Raw genomic sequence first — 16231 nt, forward strand, 5'->3', positions numbered from 1 at the left:
CGTGAGGACCTCGAACACCTCCCTTCCAACCCCAACAGTCTTTTGTGGGTTAGGTTTCATTTCTCCACAGACGAAAAGCAGCTCCTTTTCTAACCACGAAGCCCCGCAGGGCTGCGTTTGCGGCTCCCTCTCGGTAAAGCCCTCGGCGGGAGGCCCGGCCCGCGGGCACACTTACATGACAAAGGCCGCTCCCTGCTCTAACCGCGCGGCCTTAAGCTGCAGAGCCGGGCGGTGCGGACGAGCTCTCCTGGGTAGCGGGGCCTCAGTGCGAGAGGAGCCGCGCAGGCCCGGCCGTGCGGGGGCGGCGCTGCGGGGCTCTGGTTGCCGCTGCGGGGCGGCGCGGCGCTTCCCCGCCTTTTTTCTCCAACGGCACGCCGGGCCCCGCGCGGCGAATCTGCCGATCGCGCCCCGCCGGTCCCACAGCTGTTTGCGCCCCGGAGAAAATTCGGGCTCGGTATCTGAAGCGGAGGCGTGAGGATAAGTGGGCGGCGCGGCATGGGGGAGCGGCACCCGGAGCGGCGGAGCAGGCGGCGAATCTGCCGGCAGCGCTTCAACCCGCTCTGTGACTCAGAGCAGCTTGAGCATGCGGGGCGTCCTCACCCCCCTTCCCCGCGGGGAGAGTGGGCGGGGCCTTCCCGCCGTGATGGTTCGAACTGACCAATGAGTGGCGGCCGGCCTCCTCCCGCAACCAATGAGCCAGGCGGGAGGTGGTGCCAGCGAGCTAGGCTGCACCGCCCCCCGCTCGCATCCTCTCAGCGGTGCGAACGCGACCATTTTGCGGGGGGGATCGGCGGAGCGGCGGCACCGGGCCCACACACAGGAAGCGCGGAGCCTCCCGCGGGCGGGCGCGGGCCGGAGGCTGCGGCCCTGAGGGGGCTGAGCTGGGCGGAGAGGCGTCGGCCTGTAGGCTCCGGGCCCAGCGCTGCGGGGAGGGGACGGGCGGCACCGAGCGACCGTTGCGGGGTTTATTTTTTTTCCTTTCCCTCCCCCTCGGCTACGGGAGGCTTCCAACGGGCCGGGCCCGAAGCGCCGGGGAAAATGTCCAGGCCTGTCAGGTGAGTCCTTGAGGGCGCCGAGGCCGCGTTCCCGCCTTTCCTCAAGGCCCGGAGCTGTGTGTAGGCCGTCGGTGTAGGCCCTGAGCGCGGGGCCGGGCCTGAGGCGGGCAGGCGGGGCGGGGAGGCCGGGCTGTGAGCTGTGCGAGGCGGAGGGGGCGGGGAGGCCGGGCGGGTTGCAGCGTGGGCCGCTGGTCGGTGTAACCCGTCCTTTACGGTGTAAAATCGCGTACAGAAATGTAATTATACACAGGGGTTGTGTAGGCCTCGCTCTGCGTGTGGAGGTTGGGGGGAGAAGAAGGGAACGCCGTTCGCTGCCTGGAGCTGAGCGCAGCGCCTCAGGCACGGACCCGCGTGGGGCTGCGGAGCGCGGCGCCATTTCCGCACGGCGGAGCGCAGTGTGGGGCTGGGGGGGATGGGGGGGCCGTGCGGGGGAGCGGAGCAGAACCGCGCGTTGTTGGGGGGGGCGGAGCCGTATGGAGCCGCCCCCGCGGGAGCCGCGCTCTCAGAGCCCCGCCCGACCCGCGCTGCTCGGGTCGGGCCGTTCGGATGTGCCGGCGGTAGACGAGGATTGTGTGGGGTTTAGGAAGGTGAGGAGGTTGCTGGCCGTGTTTTTCTGTCGTGGTTGAAATCGTCGTTGTTGGTGAGGTGTTTCTTCGTGTGTTGTTTGCATGTTCTGTTCGTTTTTCTCAAGGTTGCACGGCAGTTATTACTTAAACTTTTTAGCTCGTGGGGGAAGATTGAGGTTGAATGTCAGGGGGAAGTTCTTTACTGTGAGAGTGGTGAGGTGCTGGAACAGCTGCCCAGAGAGGCTGTGGATGCCCCATCCATCCCTGGAGGTGTTGAAGGCCAGGTTGGATGGGGCCCTGGGCAGCCTGGGCTGCTATGAAATATGGAGGTTGGTGGCCCTGCGTGTGGCAGGGGGTTGGAGCTTCGTGATCCTCGAGGTCCCTTCCAACCCTGGCCATTCTGTGATTCTATGAGCCTGATCTAGGATATTAAGGGTAATAGGGGGACAGTTGGGCTTGATTATCTTGTAGACCCTTTCCAAGCTTGTAATTCTATGATTCTGTGACATGGGATAACCTCATAGGCTGGAAAGCACCTGTAAGATTATCAAGTCCAACTGTATTTTATTTTGGAATAATCAAGATGTGATTCATGGCAGTTCTAAGATTTATTTTGTATGGGGGGCTGGAGCTGGATCACCTTAAAGGTCCCTTCCAACCAAACCATTCAATGCTTTTGTAAGTCCAGGCCATAAACTATACATGCAAACTTATAGGTGTTACCTTTTCTATTTCATGTCCCTAACATGTCAGAGTTTACAAAAAAAAAGAGTGGGAATACAGCATGAAATCAGGATGTTTGTCACACTGATCCATGAAACTGTTGTTGTCACAGCTGGTTGGTTTGTCTGCCTGCAAAAGGAAGGGGAGCAGAGCTCAGGAATGGCCTCAGGTTTGAGAGGTGGTGAGCAGAGTGAACACCTTGCTCTGCTCCATCAGCTTCTGGCTTTTTGTGAGACAGGCTGTTGGGGTAAATGGACTCGTGGTCTGAATTTGACTGGCAGTGTTTTTGTCCCAGAATAATGCTGATGTGACTGTGCTGCTCTGTGTGTGTTCTGCTGCTGATTTACTTGCCAGCACTGGAGTTTTGCTGCAGGTTAGGAAAGCGTGTCTTTAACAACTCAGTTCTCAAGGCTTCTGGTATCTGGAACCTTTGTAAGAAACCTTTCATAAACCAGAACAAAAAACAAACAAACAAACCAAAATCCATAAAATCATGCAGTGTTGCAAAAGACTTGACCTGTCTTGCAGTTGACAGGCACTGCTGTGCAGCAGAACTCAGTGCCAAAGTCCAGCATGCTGTTAGTAGCTCAGCACCCTTTGGCACGTGCCAGCACGGGGTGTAGCAAGCTGCTGCCCAGCTGTGTTTGTAGCTCTCTCAGGGCTGAACCTGGCCGGTCTGTTGCACTGCTGTGCTTGGGAGTAGGTGGAGAACTCTCACCATAGCTTCAAATCCTAAGCCTTTGAGATTATAACTTCTGGATGTCTTACTGTTGGTGATGTGGAATTCTGGTGAGAAGTTCCTCATCAGAATCGGATGTAGTGATGTTTTTTAATTCACTGGTGATGTTTGCTGGTTTTCTATGGAATGTATACATACCTCAAACAGTGAACTTTGTAAGACCCAGCAGATATCCCCAGTTTCTGCTTGTCAGTAGAAGGCTGCCTTAAAACTGAGTCCGGTTGTTGACTTCAGTTCCTTGTAGTTGTTAAGTAGTAATAAAGCCCACGTGTTTACAGGTTTCATGCTTGTTAATTCAGAGCCAAATCCTTTCTGTGCAATTAGACGACTCCCGGGTGGCTGATGATGGTATCTGCACTATTGTTAGAAGATGGCAAACAGTGAAAAGTAAAAGAAGCTACAATTAGTGAACCTTTCCCTCGCGTGGCTAATTAATGAAATCCTGCATCAGCTCCCACGTTCTGCTGCACAGTGGTCACTTTCACTTGCTGCTGCTTCATTCCTGCAGGCATTGCAAGATGGAAAGGTCTGGGCAAGCACCGAAATCCCAGTGTGATTGGTTGATTTGTTTGGAGATTCAAGGCAGTTACAAATAGATCTCTGTCGGTGTCTCAAGGCTTTATGGCTTTGCATACTTAGCTCTTCTTCATTAGCAACTTCCAGTCCTGTGTTGGCAACAGTGTTGCAGGAAGGAAAAAAAAAAGCATTTATTAGATATCAGTTGTCTTGTTGCTAGCACTGCACCTGAACAGTGTGAAGTGGAAGGGATTCTGGATAACTTGCATGGGAGAGCAGAAAATGCCTTGGGCAGTGGCAATTACTTTGAGTAATCTGCGTGGCAGTGTCCAGAGATGAGCAAGATAGCTTCTGGATAGGTAGAAAGACAAGTCAGTTGCTCTGAAGACTTGTGGTGTGGTGAGAAACAAGAAGCAAGGTAGCATTCCTGATAACTTGATTTTTACTCTGCAGTGTTTGTTGCAGAACAGGCTTCTGCTATCTTGTGTTTTTTTGTTTGCTTTTAGAATGTTTCTATATTGCATTATAGCATCTTCTCATTTATATCAAAAGGAGGGCGGGCACAAGGCTGATAAAACTGCAGCCTCATCAACCATTTCATTGTTTTGTTGGGTTTCAGGTTGTGTATCCCTAAAAATCCTGCAGATGCCATCAGCTGTGCCCAGTCTTCCTGATGTTTGGAGTTGCATCAAGCCCAGACCCAAATAATGACCCCTTTAATTGGGACCCTCTGGTCAGTGAGCCTTGCCTCAGTACAGCTGTGCCCCTAAGAATATTTCCTACCCATCTCTCGTGTCTCTGTAAGAAGGCACAGAAGTGGTGCTGTTGGGGACAGTATTTACTGCTGACACGTTGCCATCCAAGCAGGGCAGCTCTGCCCACTGCAATGAGAACCTGCAGTTGAAACTGACCCTGCGTGTGCCAGGCATGGGGGGTGAAGGCAGGCTGTGCCTCTTCACAGAAGCTTTGTTGGAAGTTTATTTAATTCCATGCCATAATTTAAAACAAAGCCATCAGCAACCGCTTCACCTCTTATTCATTTTACTTCTCAAGTTGTATAAGAAAGTAGGCTGTTATTTCTGCAGATAATTGCTTGACCTAAACGTTCCTCTTCCTTGCAAGATGAGGCAGCTATGAGTCTTCTTTCTAAAGACTCTTAGCTGTGCTTTCCAGTGGCAATGTATATATTTTTTTAATCTTGGACTTTATCTGTAGTGCCTGTGGAAATACAGAAGGATTTAAACATCTCCTTAGAGGACCAGAAGTATTTTGACTCCTCATTATTTTGTGTGCTGACAAGGCAACTTCAGAGTGCTGCTGTTGGAGGGCAGTGTTAGCTGGAGATGCGATGCTGTTACACAGCCTGTGTTCAGTCGTGTGGGTGTTCAGTGATCCTTTTAAATACTGATGTTGTTTTCCATCATGTTGGAACTGGATTCTGATACGCTTCAAGTACGAGTTGTCAGAACTCTGCTGTGCAGTTCTGAGTTCTTATGAAATCACTGGAGAGCTTTTAATGCCATGTGCCATTGTGCTTCTGGGTTGATCTTCATTCCAGAAATGCAGAACTGACAGCTGCCACGAGAAACTTCAGCTCTCAGGGCTTTCTCTGTGCCTTTCCTCCCCCAGCTCGCTCTCATATGTACACTTTAATATTAAGCTGTAAGAGCAAAGAAGTTATCTTACAATTTCATGGTCTGTTTTAAACCAGATTGAACAACATCTGTCCCAGATGTCTTTTGGTCTGTCTTTTTATGCTCAGTCTGAGTTTAACAGTGTGTTTTTTGTATGTTTGCTTGCAATTTGGTGGGTTTGCGTTGTTTGCTTTCCCTGGATCTCATCTCCAATGAAGTTCCCTGACTTTATCACATCAGTGCAGTGGAAGATGCAGTCTTTGCAAACATGCAGTTACTGCTGGTGGTTCTGAAGAAGAATATGAGGATAAAAGGGAGGTGAGTGATGAGTGTGGAGTGAGAAGAATGGCAAATGGGAGAGCAGTTGGTTTTGTTTCTGCTCGTGAGCTTCTTTTGGTTCTGCTGGGTCGTCTTTCAAGTTCAGGCAATATCAGTACAGATGCTGTTTTGTTCTTGTTTGCTTCTGCCATAGTGATTTCTTAATGATTCCAAATATCCCTAGTCCTGCAGGGCAGATAATGAGAAAATAGCAGAATGTACTTTCTGACTAAAAACACGTCCTGTGCAGTATGTAGAGAAAGGACATTGACCATTTATATCCTTTTGCTTGTTGTTGTTTTCTATTAAAGATGTGATTCAATGTGGGCCTGAACTGAACTAAGCAAGGTGAGCTGTGTGTGACCAACTCACTGCAAGGTGGCACGATTGCAATTTCCATCTTGCTTGTCAGTTAAGTGATGTTTGAAGCCCCTGTATTACAAAGCTGCTAGAACTGAATATCCAGCAGCACTACCTCCTTTTCCCTGTTTATGCTTATTGAGAAAAGCATAATACCTCAAACTTAAAGCAAATCAAACAGCTCACTTGGCAACTTCATCGCTCTTCACATGCTTACCAGAATAAACTTGGCTTCCCATGCGTGGGCAGGAGTCTCCGTGAGGACGAGATGAATGCTGTGGTCCTTTTCAAGCAAGGCCATTCTGTGATCCTATGATCTGACCTCCTCTTGGACCAGGAGGTTGAGTTGTGTGGTGCAGACCTTGCTGGTATAGTATTCCTGAGTGGGCATGGTGCTGTTAGGGCTGGCTGTGCTCTGCAGGCATTGCAGTTGTGCTTTGTACTCACGTTTACCCCGAAGCTTGGATGGGATTCAACCTGTAGAAATCTGATGACTAGTCTTGCTTTCTTTTGTTGGCTGTGTTGGTTTGGTTTTTATTGTTGTTGGAGCTTTAAGAGGCTTTGTGTAGGCTTGAAATAAAGTAATTATGCTGCTTCCTCTGTTGGAAGGCTGCTGCTCTGCTGTAGGTCACAAATAGAGGTACTTGGACAGGAGGAAGGCTTAGAATGGGTGTCAGATTGACAACCAGAACGCAGCGCTGGCTCCTGGGACGTTCAAGGGGGCAGTTTTATCAACCATGTGTGACACTGACCAAAATGCAGTTCAGTTCTGGGAAGTGAACGTGAAATCCAGCAGTCCTTGCAGCTCAGGAGGGCAGGGTGAAGGCAGGTGCTTCATATGCTGGAGGGTCCTCAGGTCTGTGATGGAGGCATTGGTGGCCTCTGCTTCTGCAGTTGCCCAATTCTGTCTGTCCTGGGCTGTTATGGTTGCTGTGTTAAGGACACTCAGTACTGCACGACTCACAGCTGGTGAGAGAGCAGGGAAGGTGCTGATGAAGTAAGGATGGAATTGGTCTGTGCTCAGGTGCTGCTCAGAAATGCAGGTGGGGTAAAATGCATGCAGGGCCTTTGCTAATGTTCCGTTTGGGAACAGCTTTAACCGTTGTTAGGGCTGTCATACATATTAATTAGAGCATCAGAGTAACTGATTGACAGGGCAGCCAAAAGGCAGCATTGAGCTGCAGGTGTTAGAGAACACGTGGGAACAGGAGCAGCTCAAGGAGAAAGTATGAGAGCAAGTGTGGTTATATTGAGCTGTGAGGAGCTGGAATCTGAAAAAGAGCAGCTCGGAAACAGGTAATTTGTGCTATTAGGAGCTTTGAGAAGATTTTAGTGCGCTTTCCCCAAAGCATTATTTAATCAATTGTGAGAGTTAATTGACAGAAATGAATGGTTTAAACCATTTCGAGAAGTATAATGTCAAGATTTTTCTTCAAGGGTAAAAAATGCAAATAATTAAGTGATCTTTTTTTTTTTAGTTCGCTTTCCATGTGACAAGGAGGCATAAACCCTTTCCTTTTCAAGTCATTCTGAAAAGCATTCCAGTAACTTTGCTCAGATTTCATTGACTGCAGAAAACCCACAACTGTAGCACTGGAATAAAAAGCAGGGAGGCTTTGTGTGCAGTGTTGTGTTACAAATGGTGTTTAATGCTGCCTCACCTGTGCACTGGCACCTGTCGAACACTTGGTTTATTTCAGCAATGCTGCCTTGCTACGAGGCACTTCTGATATCCAACAACTATTTAATAAAGTTGTCAGCATTCCTTTACTTGCATTTGTTTTTTTGTTCTTAATCCAGAATCTGAAACATCACAGCTTTGAAGCAGAGTTAGTGGGAGCTCTGCCTTAAGAAACCTCAGATCGATGCGTTCTTCAAATGCATCTTTCATCTTTGGATGTGGACTCTGCCTTTAAACGGTGCTTTTACAACTGTGGCTGTAATGATGTGTGTAGATTGACTAATGAAAGAGCTGCAGCACACGGCGTTTGGTGGCTTCTTGTCACAGCAGCCATGGGAGCGCAGCTTATCAAGAAGCACCTTGGAATTCTGAGGCTAGAATTCAGCCTTAGGAAATTGCTCAAACATGTCATGTTTTCTGCTGGGACCACCAAGCCCTAGGTGGCTTATTTGTGCAGGACCTCTCGGGATGTTTGTTGGTCTACAAACCCTGTGCTGGGAATAAGAGCGTGGCACTTTCTTGTCACTTAAAGCTTTTGTGTCTCTCAGATTGCTGAACTGCTACTTATTTTTCCCCCTCCTCCTTTCTAACAGGAACAGGAAGGTGGTCGATTACTCCCAGTTTCAGGAATCAGATGATGCTGGTAAATGACTTTGTTCTTAACAACATCATATCCTTGGGCTACAGGGGTTCATTTAAGGCTTTGCATATTAATTACGTTGCTTCCAGTCACATCTTTAACCTAAATTCTGGGGAGTTTCTACTCTGCAGCCTCTGAACTGTTAATGAGCATTTGAAAATATAATGGTTCTCATATGTTTTGTATTAAACAAACAATGGTGATAGAAATCTTGTTATTTAACGCTTGTATTGTTGTAGTGCCTTCAGGCTGTTGGCAGCAACCATCTTCCCTGCTCTGTTATGTTCTGTGGCAAAAAAAAACCAACAACCCTGGTGCTGCTTTTTTTTTTTTTCCTATAGTTAAATGTGTTTTCAATTTATTTTAGTGGGCTTCAGTTAATCCCATCATGTTGGGCATAGTTGTGAATTGCACCTAAAAAAAAAAAAATAATAAAGAATCTTAGCATATTCTGTCAGAATTGATGAAATATTTCTGGCTGCCATATGGAATATGTTTTGTGTTCTTAGAAAATAGATGCACTGCTACTGTTTCCTAAGGGTGGTTACACTGATAATTATTGGAAACAAATATGCCCTGTTGTATTGTATAAGGTATTGTGTAATGCCTTGTTTCCATCATAGGGCAGTAAATAAAGTTGCTGTTAAAAGCATACAAATATATGAATGGATGTTAACCTCTAATAGGTTTCCATGATGGTTTGTGTTCCTAATGAGCTGTGAAGTTAAGATGCCCCTTTTTCTTCTGAAGCATTTTGTGTGTTTCCCAACACTTCTGTTTCAGATTTGGTTGTGTGCAGTGCTGTTATGGTGCTGTTGGCAGAAGAAAAGGTAAATCAGCAGCGGAAGGCAGGACTTCACTTCTGTAAAGCTTTCTTTGTAACTTTGAGGTTTTATCTTCTTTAAGAGCTACTTTTTGTGTGCTTGGAATGGTCAGTTTCAGCTGGCTGAGGAGGTCGTTTTGCTGGGAAGGAGGAGTTTGATTCAAAACCATTTTGTCCCATCTAGATGAAGATTATGGGAGAGATTCAGGTCCCCCATCCAAGAAAATCCGCTCATCTCCCCGCGAGGCTAAAAATAAGAGGAGATCCGGGAAGAATTCTCAGGAAGACAGGTAAAAGAAGCTCTTCATCTGTTAAGAACGTGTCTCCAAACCTTGTCCTGTGTGTGGGGAGCTGTATCTTCTGAGAGCAATGATTGTAAGTGGAAACCAAAACGTGCAGTGTAGGACACAGAGCTCTCAATCACAAAGCTCTCCTAACCAGCTTGGACATTGAGGTGATTCTTTTTTATTGAAGTTGGCAGGGAAATCATGTGTAAAGTACTTGTCACTAGCACTTTGGCATTAAAATAGCCTTCCAGAGCTATCCAGTTGGAATGGCAAGGAACTTGATACGAGTTACAAAGATTGGCAACTGGTGCAATTATCTCCAGGTAAGTTGGTGGCTGGGTGCCTTTCGTTCTCTGTGTTTTTTTGGTGTGCTCAGAGCATTTATGTGGTTGAAGATTAAATAGGGCAGGTACAGTGACTGCAGTGGTAGGGGCCACTGGTCAGTTTTGCAGCTCTTTGTTTTTTTTTCACTTCTTATTTTGTCTAATTCAGAAACTGAGTAACTTGTTCTGGTAACTGAATTGCTGTGGCGATGTGAAATGTCTGCATTCTGAATGATTCCCTGCTAACAGTGGAAGTCCTTCTTGTAGAGTGAGGGTATCTTGCATTGACAATAGCTGTGATCAGCAAATGGTTGCTGTAAGAAACATGATGAAAAGAGACCTATTAAATGAATTGACTGCTTTCAGGGACGGAGATTCTGCCAGCTGGTTATCTCTTAACTGTCTTGCATTGTTTGGTGGAATATAGCTAACTTACCACAAGGTATGCTACAGATGTTTCTCTCCATCTCTCTCTCCCTTCATGTTCCTGTGCTATAAGGTGGAAGCTGAATGTAGGCATGAGGGAACATTTTTACTTACTGTTATAAACTGAGAGGGTGAGGCCATTTTGACCATGGCTTTTAATTTTCCCAAAGATGTGAACTTCATGTTTTCACGTCTTGAAATGGTTTCAGGAAAGAAAAGCCAAGCAATCATTTCCTGCTGTTGCACTGTTTTGACACGAACGATGGGTAAACATTTAATGCAGAAGTGATGTTATTCAAATACTTCAGGTATCTAACTACATTAACTGTGGCCCAGTGTAGTTCATCTGTTGCTTGGCAGGTTGCTGCAGTTTGCTTAGGCCAGTGTGTTTGTTCTGCTCGTGCAATGCTTAAAGAAATTCTCGAGGTCAAACTTCTAGATAACACCTGAAATAAAGATTTGAGGTAGATAAGATGTTATATAAAGAAACTGGGCTAGGGAGCTCCCAGAGCAACTAAATAGTGTTGACCACGGTGTCCTATTAACTAAAGTGATATTTAAGTATGTAAGAACACTTCTGTTTGTGTTACAAGCATTGCACAGAGTCTGGATGTGAAACAAATGCACGTATTGCTTTCAAATCCACAGTTGTCCATCAGGCTGAAATCAAATGGGCCTGAGGGACTGCAGGGTAACATGTTATCTGAACTGTGGAAGTTCTTGAGCAATGCTGTGTTAGCTCCTACTGCCAAACCTGGACAGTCAAGGTGACAAGTGGTAGGGATTTGGGTGCAGAAGCAGTAGTACCTATTTGATGGGACAGGCTCTAATGAGGACTGAAACCACTGTAAGGGGAGGTGAAAGTCTGTCAGAGATCAGATTGGGAGCCTGCAGACCAAATGTGTTGTAGTGAGCTGGTGAGACAGAGTGAAGGTTTCCAAAGAAAACAATGAGAAAAAGAGAAGGGACTTCATTATACATATAGTCAGGATAAAACTATATTCCTTTTAATAGATTTGACCTTGTATTAGCACATATAACTTCAAAATCCTAACTGTAAGATGGAAGACATCTGGATTATTAGTAGTCTCTGGAGAAAAATGCATGGTTACCTTACCCTTATTTCCTGGTTGGTTTCCTTGGCACTACGTGGTACAGAGCTTGAACTTTCTTTCCAACCATAACTACATGTGCTACTGAGTAATGCTAAAGTATAATGTAATGTTCAGGAAAAGTGGGTATTCTTGGCCTAGAAATCAATCTGCTCTCTGAAAATTGTTATTTTCCATATAGCAAATGAGTGAAATAGGAGTTAAGCAATCTTTCCCTCCTTTTCAGTGAGGATTCAGAGGAAAAAGATGTGAAGACTAAGAAAGATGATTCGCACTCAGCAGGTAACTAACCATGCTGCACTGATAATTACCTTCCAAATAAAGGCCAATCTGTAAGAATGTTCCAGGAGTGAGATCTGTCACACAGGAGAAGTTCTTCTGTTTAGAGAAGCATGCACTTTCCTGACACGTTTATCTTAAGCTGGATGCTGCCTCTGCTGCTTGTTACTTCCAGCCCTGGTTGGGGGCAGCAGATTTTGTGTGATGTGATGCTGCTGTAGATTGTCCTCACAGGTAGAGAGGTGGATGCTTGTCTCCTCCCTCGGATTCTCCTCTGTTCCACGATCACAGAGGAAGCTTAATATTCTCCCTTTTTCCTTCCAGATGAAGATTTTGGCAGTGAAGATGATGACTTAGGAGCAGATGATGGCAAAGCTGACAGTGACTATGAGAGCTCTCAAAAAAGCAAAAAAGGAAAGAAGGCCAAACCAGATAAGAATAAGAGAGCCTCTAAATCCAGGAAAAGGCCTGCAGGTAAAGAAACAATTGCAATAATAATTCTAATTTTCTTGTTCAGCAAGTATGAATATTGATGTATTCGTTCCTATTGCATTGCAGTAGTTCTGTGCTGTGTATGCATTTACTCCTTACACTGTTCTATAAAGTGGACTTTTGTCTGTCCACTCACTGGCTGATGAAGATGTGCTGGCCAGTATTTTCTGTCTTCATTATAACACGATGACTTTGTGCTGCAGAGGACAGTGAGGATGAGAAAGAAGACCACAAAAACGTGCGTCAGCAGAGACAGGCAGCATCCAAAGCAGCTTCCAAACAACGAGAGATGCTTATGGATGATGTGGGTAGTGAGGAGGAAGAACAAGAGGACGATGAGGCACAGTTCCAAGAGAGTGAGTAGATGGGATTGTACTGACAGCCATAAAAAGTTTAAGCCCTGGTCATATGGGCAGCAGTACTAGATGTAGGCTGATGGGTCTGGCTGAATAGAAGAAGGAGCAGTTTCCTTTTTGACTTGACAATAAAGATGTAAGTTATTCTTTTTGGTGCTTACTCATTAATGAGTACCTGTCTGTCAGACTGTCAATTTTTGACATTTAAAAATTTTGTTCTAAGTTTGCAGGAATTCTAAGGAATTCTTTATAAGCAGCACTTGAGGAGCACTGAAATTTTCTTAATGTTTCTTGCTGCTGCTTGTTACCTCCATCAGTTTCGAGGCATTGCTGCTGCTTTTCAGCTGATGGGAAAAATACTTTATCCTTGATTGATCAAAGTTAGGACAGTTAGTTTCACAAGGGGAGATGAATTCAACCAGTGATGAACCACAGTAAGATTTTTGAAATAGTGGATGCAGATGTGATTTCAGAAGGGAGTAAGGTTATCATCACAAATGCATTTCTTAATGGATTCCTTAGGATGGATCATATTTCAAGGTTCTGAAAAAGGCCCCCTGTTCTGTCATATTTTATCCCTACTACTGTGAAATCTTCTGCCACGTTTCCCTAGGACAGCAGGCAGCTGGAAGCTCATAAGGTCACAGCATCTTTAGTTTTCTGACTTCTCTGTTTTTAACTTGTTGGGTGTTTTTGTTTTTTTGCTTCTTCTCCTTGTCTTCAAGAATTTAATTTTGTTGTTGTTTCAAAAGATTCAGGAAGCGATGAGGATTTTCTCATGGAAGATGATGATGATAGTGACTATGGCAGTTCAAAAAAGAAAAATAAAAAGGCCTCCAAGAAGTCCAAGCCAGAGAGGAAAGAAAAGAAGATGCCAAAGCCCAGGCTAAAGGCTACAGGTGAGTCTGTGCAGAACTGTGCAATTTAATTTAGAGACCAGTACTTAGTTTTTTAGTACTTATTTATTGAAGACTGAACAAAAGTTTTGGGGCCAGTAGGCATTACTTTATTATGTTGAAGGGCTGTTTCTTTTAAGCAGTCACTTATTGTGATTTAAAGTAACACAGTGAAATGATGATGTCTTGAATTCTTACTTAATTAAGAGATTGAATTAGTATTTATGTATGGCTGACAAAACCTGTGTTGATTGTGAACATCTGCTGGTATGTTGCAGTCTGACATTCTGCATCTCATGACCAATTAATGTAATTTGTGGCTTTGTTTGGGATTCTTGGTCATTAAGGGTGGAGGAGCTGGCAGTCCTCATTCAGTTCAACTTCAGTACTGTGGAATGAATGTAACGCCATGGTCAGAGCAAAATGAGACCTGCTACTGCAGTGTCTTTAAATCCTGTTTGTACAAAGGCTTGTCACTTTCTTGTTTTGGTGGCAGATAATAACTTGTGTAAGCTTTTTCTTTTTCCAGTGACTCCCAGTCCAGTGAAAGGCAAAGGGAAGGCAGGCCGCCCCACAGCTTCCAAGACAACGAAAGAAAAGACCCCATCCCCCAAAGAAGAGGATGAAGAGCCTGAAAGTCCTCCAGAAAAGAAAAAATCAGCCAGCCCTCCGCCAGAGAAGTCAGGGGATGAGGGATCTGAAGAGGAAGCACCCTCTGGTGAAGATTAAATGGCAGTTGAGGATATCTTTGTTTAAAAAAAAAAAAGAAAAAAAAAAAAAGAAAAAAAAAAGAGAGAGAGAGAAAAAAGGAAAAAGAAAACATACTTAGGGGTAGAACACGGTTTTGGCTGTGGCTTGACTCATGGGCTTTGAATGCTGTCTTTACTTTCAGCTGTTTAATACAGTGTATCCTTTTTTTAATAAGAGGAAACCCTCATACAGTAATATTTTGAAGTCACTGTTCTGTGTTGGCCATTCCATTCTCCCTCCCCCTCCAAATCCAAAAGCCATTTGAGACAAATTAACAGACCATTTGAATATATATATTTTTTTTCCAAGGGATACTGCAGTTGTGAAGCAATAAGGTTTGGGACTGATACATGGAAACCACACTTACAAATCACTGAGTAGAATAGGTTTCCCAGTGCTGGTAAGAGTTGTTCAAAACTATAATTCTGTATTAGAATACATGGTTAAAAAAACAAATCAACAAACCAACCATGCTTTAATAGACTTTTCTCAATAGAAGTTCCTTCTCTCAGAAAAAGAAAAATATATGTATAAACTGCAGAAGAGGAAACACGGGGAGGAAGCCTGTGTTTCTTGGATTCATGCAACTTTTTAATGGAAAGCAATCAAGAGACTGATAGGGGGTCCACTGTCTTTTATCTGGAAACATCCTCCAGTTAGGATGCAAGATCTTTCATCTTTCCTGGATAGAATACTCTTCTGCTTAGGCAGATCTCGGTTCATTCTATGCTATTTCAGACACACAACCTAGAAGCTGCTCACATCCACTAATTCTGTTTGACTTCTTCCAAGGTCGGCTATAGATGGGCAGAATAGGGAAGAGACATTTGAAAAGTTCTAAAGCTCTGCTTTCCAGTTGACATTGTGGACACTTTCTTTAAAGTTCCAAGGGAAAAAAAAAAATGGTGGACATTCTAGAAGTAGATTTTTTTTGTGTGTGTCTTTTGGGTGAGGGATGTCCTTTTATAAATGTGAAGCAAAGGATTCCTGTAATGCTCTGGTCAGTCTCGGATCCCATGAGTCACGCTTAAGTGCTTCTCTTCTCTCCCTCCATCTGTCCTCAGAAGGCTGTGTAATCATGTCTAAGCCTCTCCAGCTACAATGTTGGACAGCAGACTTCCATCAATAGTGAACATCACCCCAGTACCACTTCCATTTCTTCATCCTCCCTACTGCAGCATGGGAGGATTTATTCACTCTGCTCCCACGCTGACATGTCTGCCTCTGTTGGTCGTCATTCTGTTCCCTAAGCCTAGGAAGCCTGGAGTAGGGAACAGTGTTAAAGGATGAAGCTGAGAGGGAATGAAGCTTGAAAGCAGTGTAGCAGGGCTATGGTTCTATAACAAAAGCAGGATGTCCCTCTAAAGGAGATACTTGAGGTGTGTGTAGTGGCATTTTAATGTGTTTTTATCAAAGCAGCCATATCCTTTTTTTTTTTAAACTTAATTGAAGTACACAAGCCTTGGTTTTCAAACCCTGATGCAGAGATTGCTGCCATGTTTGTTGGTGGAAATATTAAAAACTGGATCTGCCTTTTTCTTTCTTTTTTTTCCTTAGACCCTTTGTGCTTTTGTACGTTGCTCACAGTTACCTTACAGCTGACAAGCTTTGCATCTCCTTTTTTTTTTTGTCACTGAAGTACATATTTTGTAACCAGCCTCTTGAAGGTAACATAAGGCAGCTAACTAGTCGGATTTCTGGTGCACGTGCTACCAGATTTTTAATCCTGTTTGGACTTCAGAGAGCTTTTAGATGCGATACACTAATATGACCAGGAAGGACACTTGGCTGAATGGCAGAGGGAGCCCGAAGATTCTGAGCCCAGTGTGGAGCCTAAACCACAGAATGGAACATTAATTTAACAGCCAAGTGCTTGTCTTGTGTGATTCACAGCCATGGGTTTTATTGAGGCTGGTAAATTACTTTACCTTGGCTTAAAATTTGAAGTTCTCTAACGTTCTTTACTATAATGAAACTACTGTTGCCGTTACAATAAAGATGATCAGTGTTTCCATTGTAAATCTTTTTTTTTTTTTACCTGGTTTAGTTTTGCAGAACAGCTTAAGGCTGGAGTCAAGTATCAGTCTTTGAAAAGAAGTGAACGTGCTCCCCTTTCCTCCTCACCAACTTTTCCCATCTTCTGGGAGGACAGAGCCTCTTGCATCCCCTGCCCTCTTAGCTCAGCATTTCTTGGGTAACACAGGAAAATAAACGGCCAAACTTCAGATAATGCTTGGACTGATATTTTGGGGGTA

The 16231-nt window shown here is 45.0% G+C and overlaps 1 protein-coding gene across 1 annotated transcript; it reads left to right on the forward strand.

The window, feature by feature from the left end:
• Positions 1–890: 890 nt before the first annotated feature.
• Positions 891–15997, forward strand: NUCKS1 (nuclear casein kinase and cyclin dependent kinase substrate 1). The gene is made up of 8 exons (XM_042884202.1): positions 891–1055; positions 8186–8235; positions 9240–9345; positions 11430–11485; positions 11807–11956; positions 12178–12330; positions 13083–13229; positions 13756–15997. The coding sequence occupies exons 1-8, from the start codon at positions 1039–1041 to the stop codon at positions 13953–13955; spliced, it is 879 nt and encodes a 292-aa protein (XP_042740136.1). The 5' UTR covers positions 891–1038; the 3' UTR covers positions 13956–15997.
• Positions 15998–16231: the final 234 nt, after the last annotated feature.

The sequence above is a fragment of the Lagopus leucura genome, unplaced genomic scaffold (assembly GCF_019238085.1).
Source record: "Lagopus leucura isolate 7727_CA_CO unplaced genomic scaffold, USGS_WTPT01 Super-Scaffold_100043, whole genome shotgun sequence".
NCBI classification, from domain to species: Eukaryota; Metazoa; Chordata; class Aves; order Galliformes; family Phasianidae; genus Lagopus; species Lagopus leucura.

Coding starts and splice junctions, on each gene's coding strand:
- NUCKS1 (XM_042884202.1), top strand. Junction 8,236..9,239: donor TCAGGAATCAGATGATGCTG/GTAAATGACTTT, acceptor TGTCCCATCTAG/ATGAAGATTATGGGAGAGAT. Junction 11,957..12,177: donor ATCCAGGAAAAGGCCTGCAG/GTAAAGAAACAA, acceptor TTTGTGCTGCAG/AGGACAGTGAGGATGAGAAA.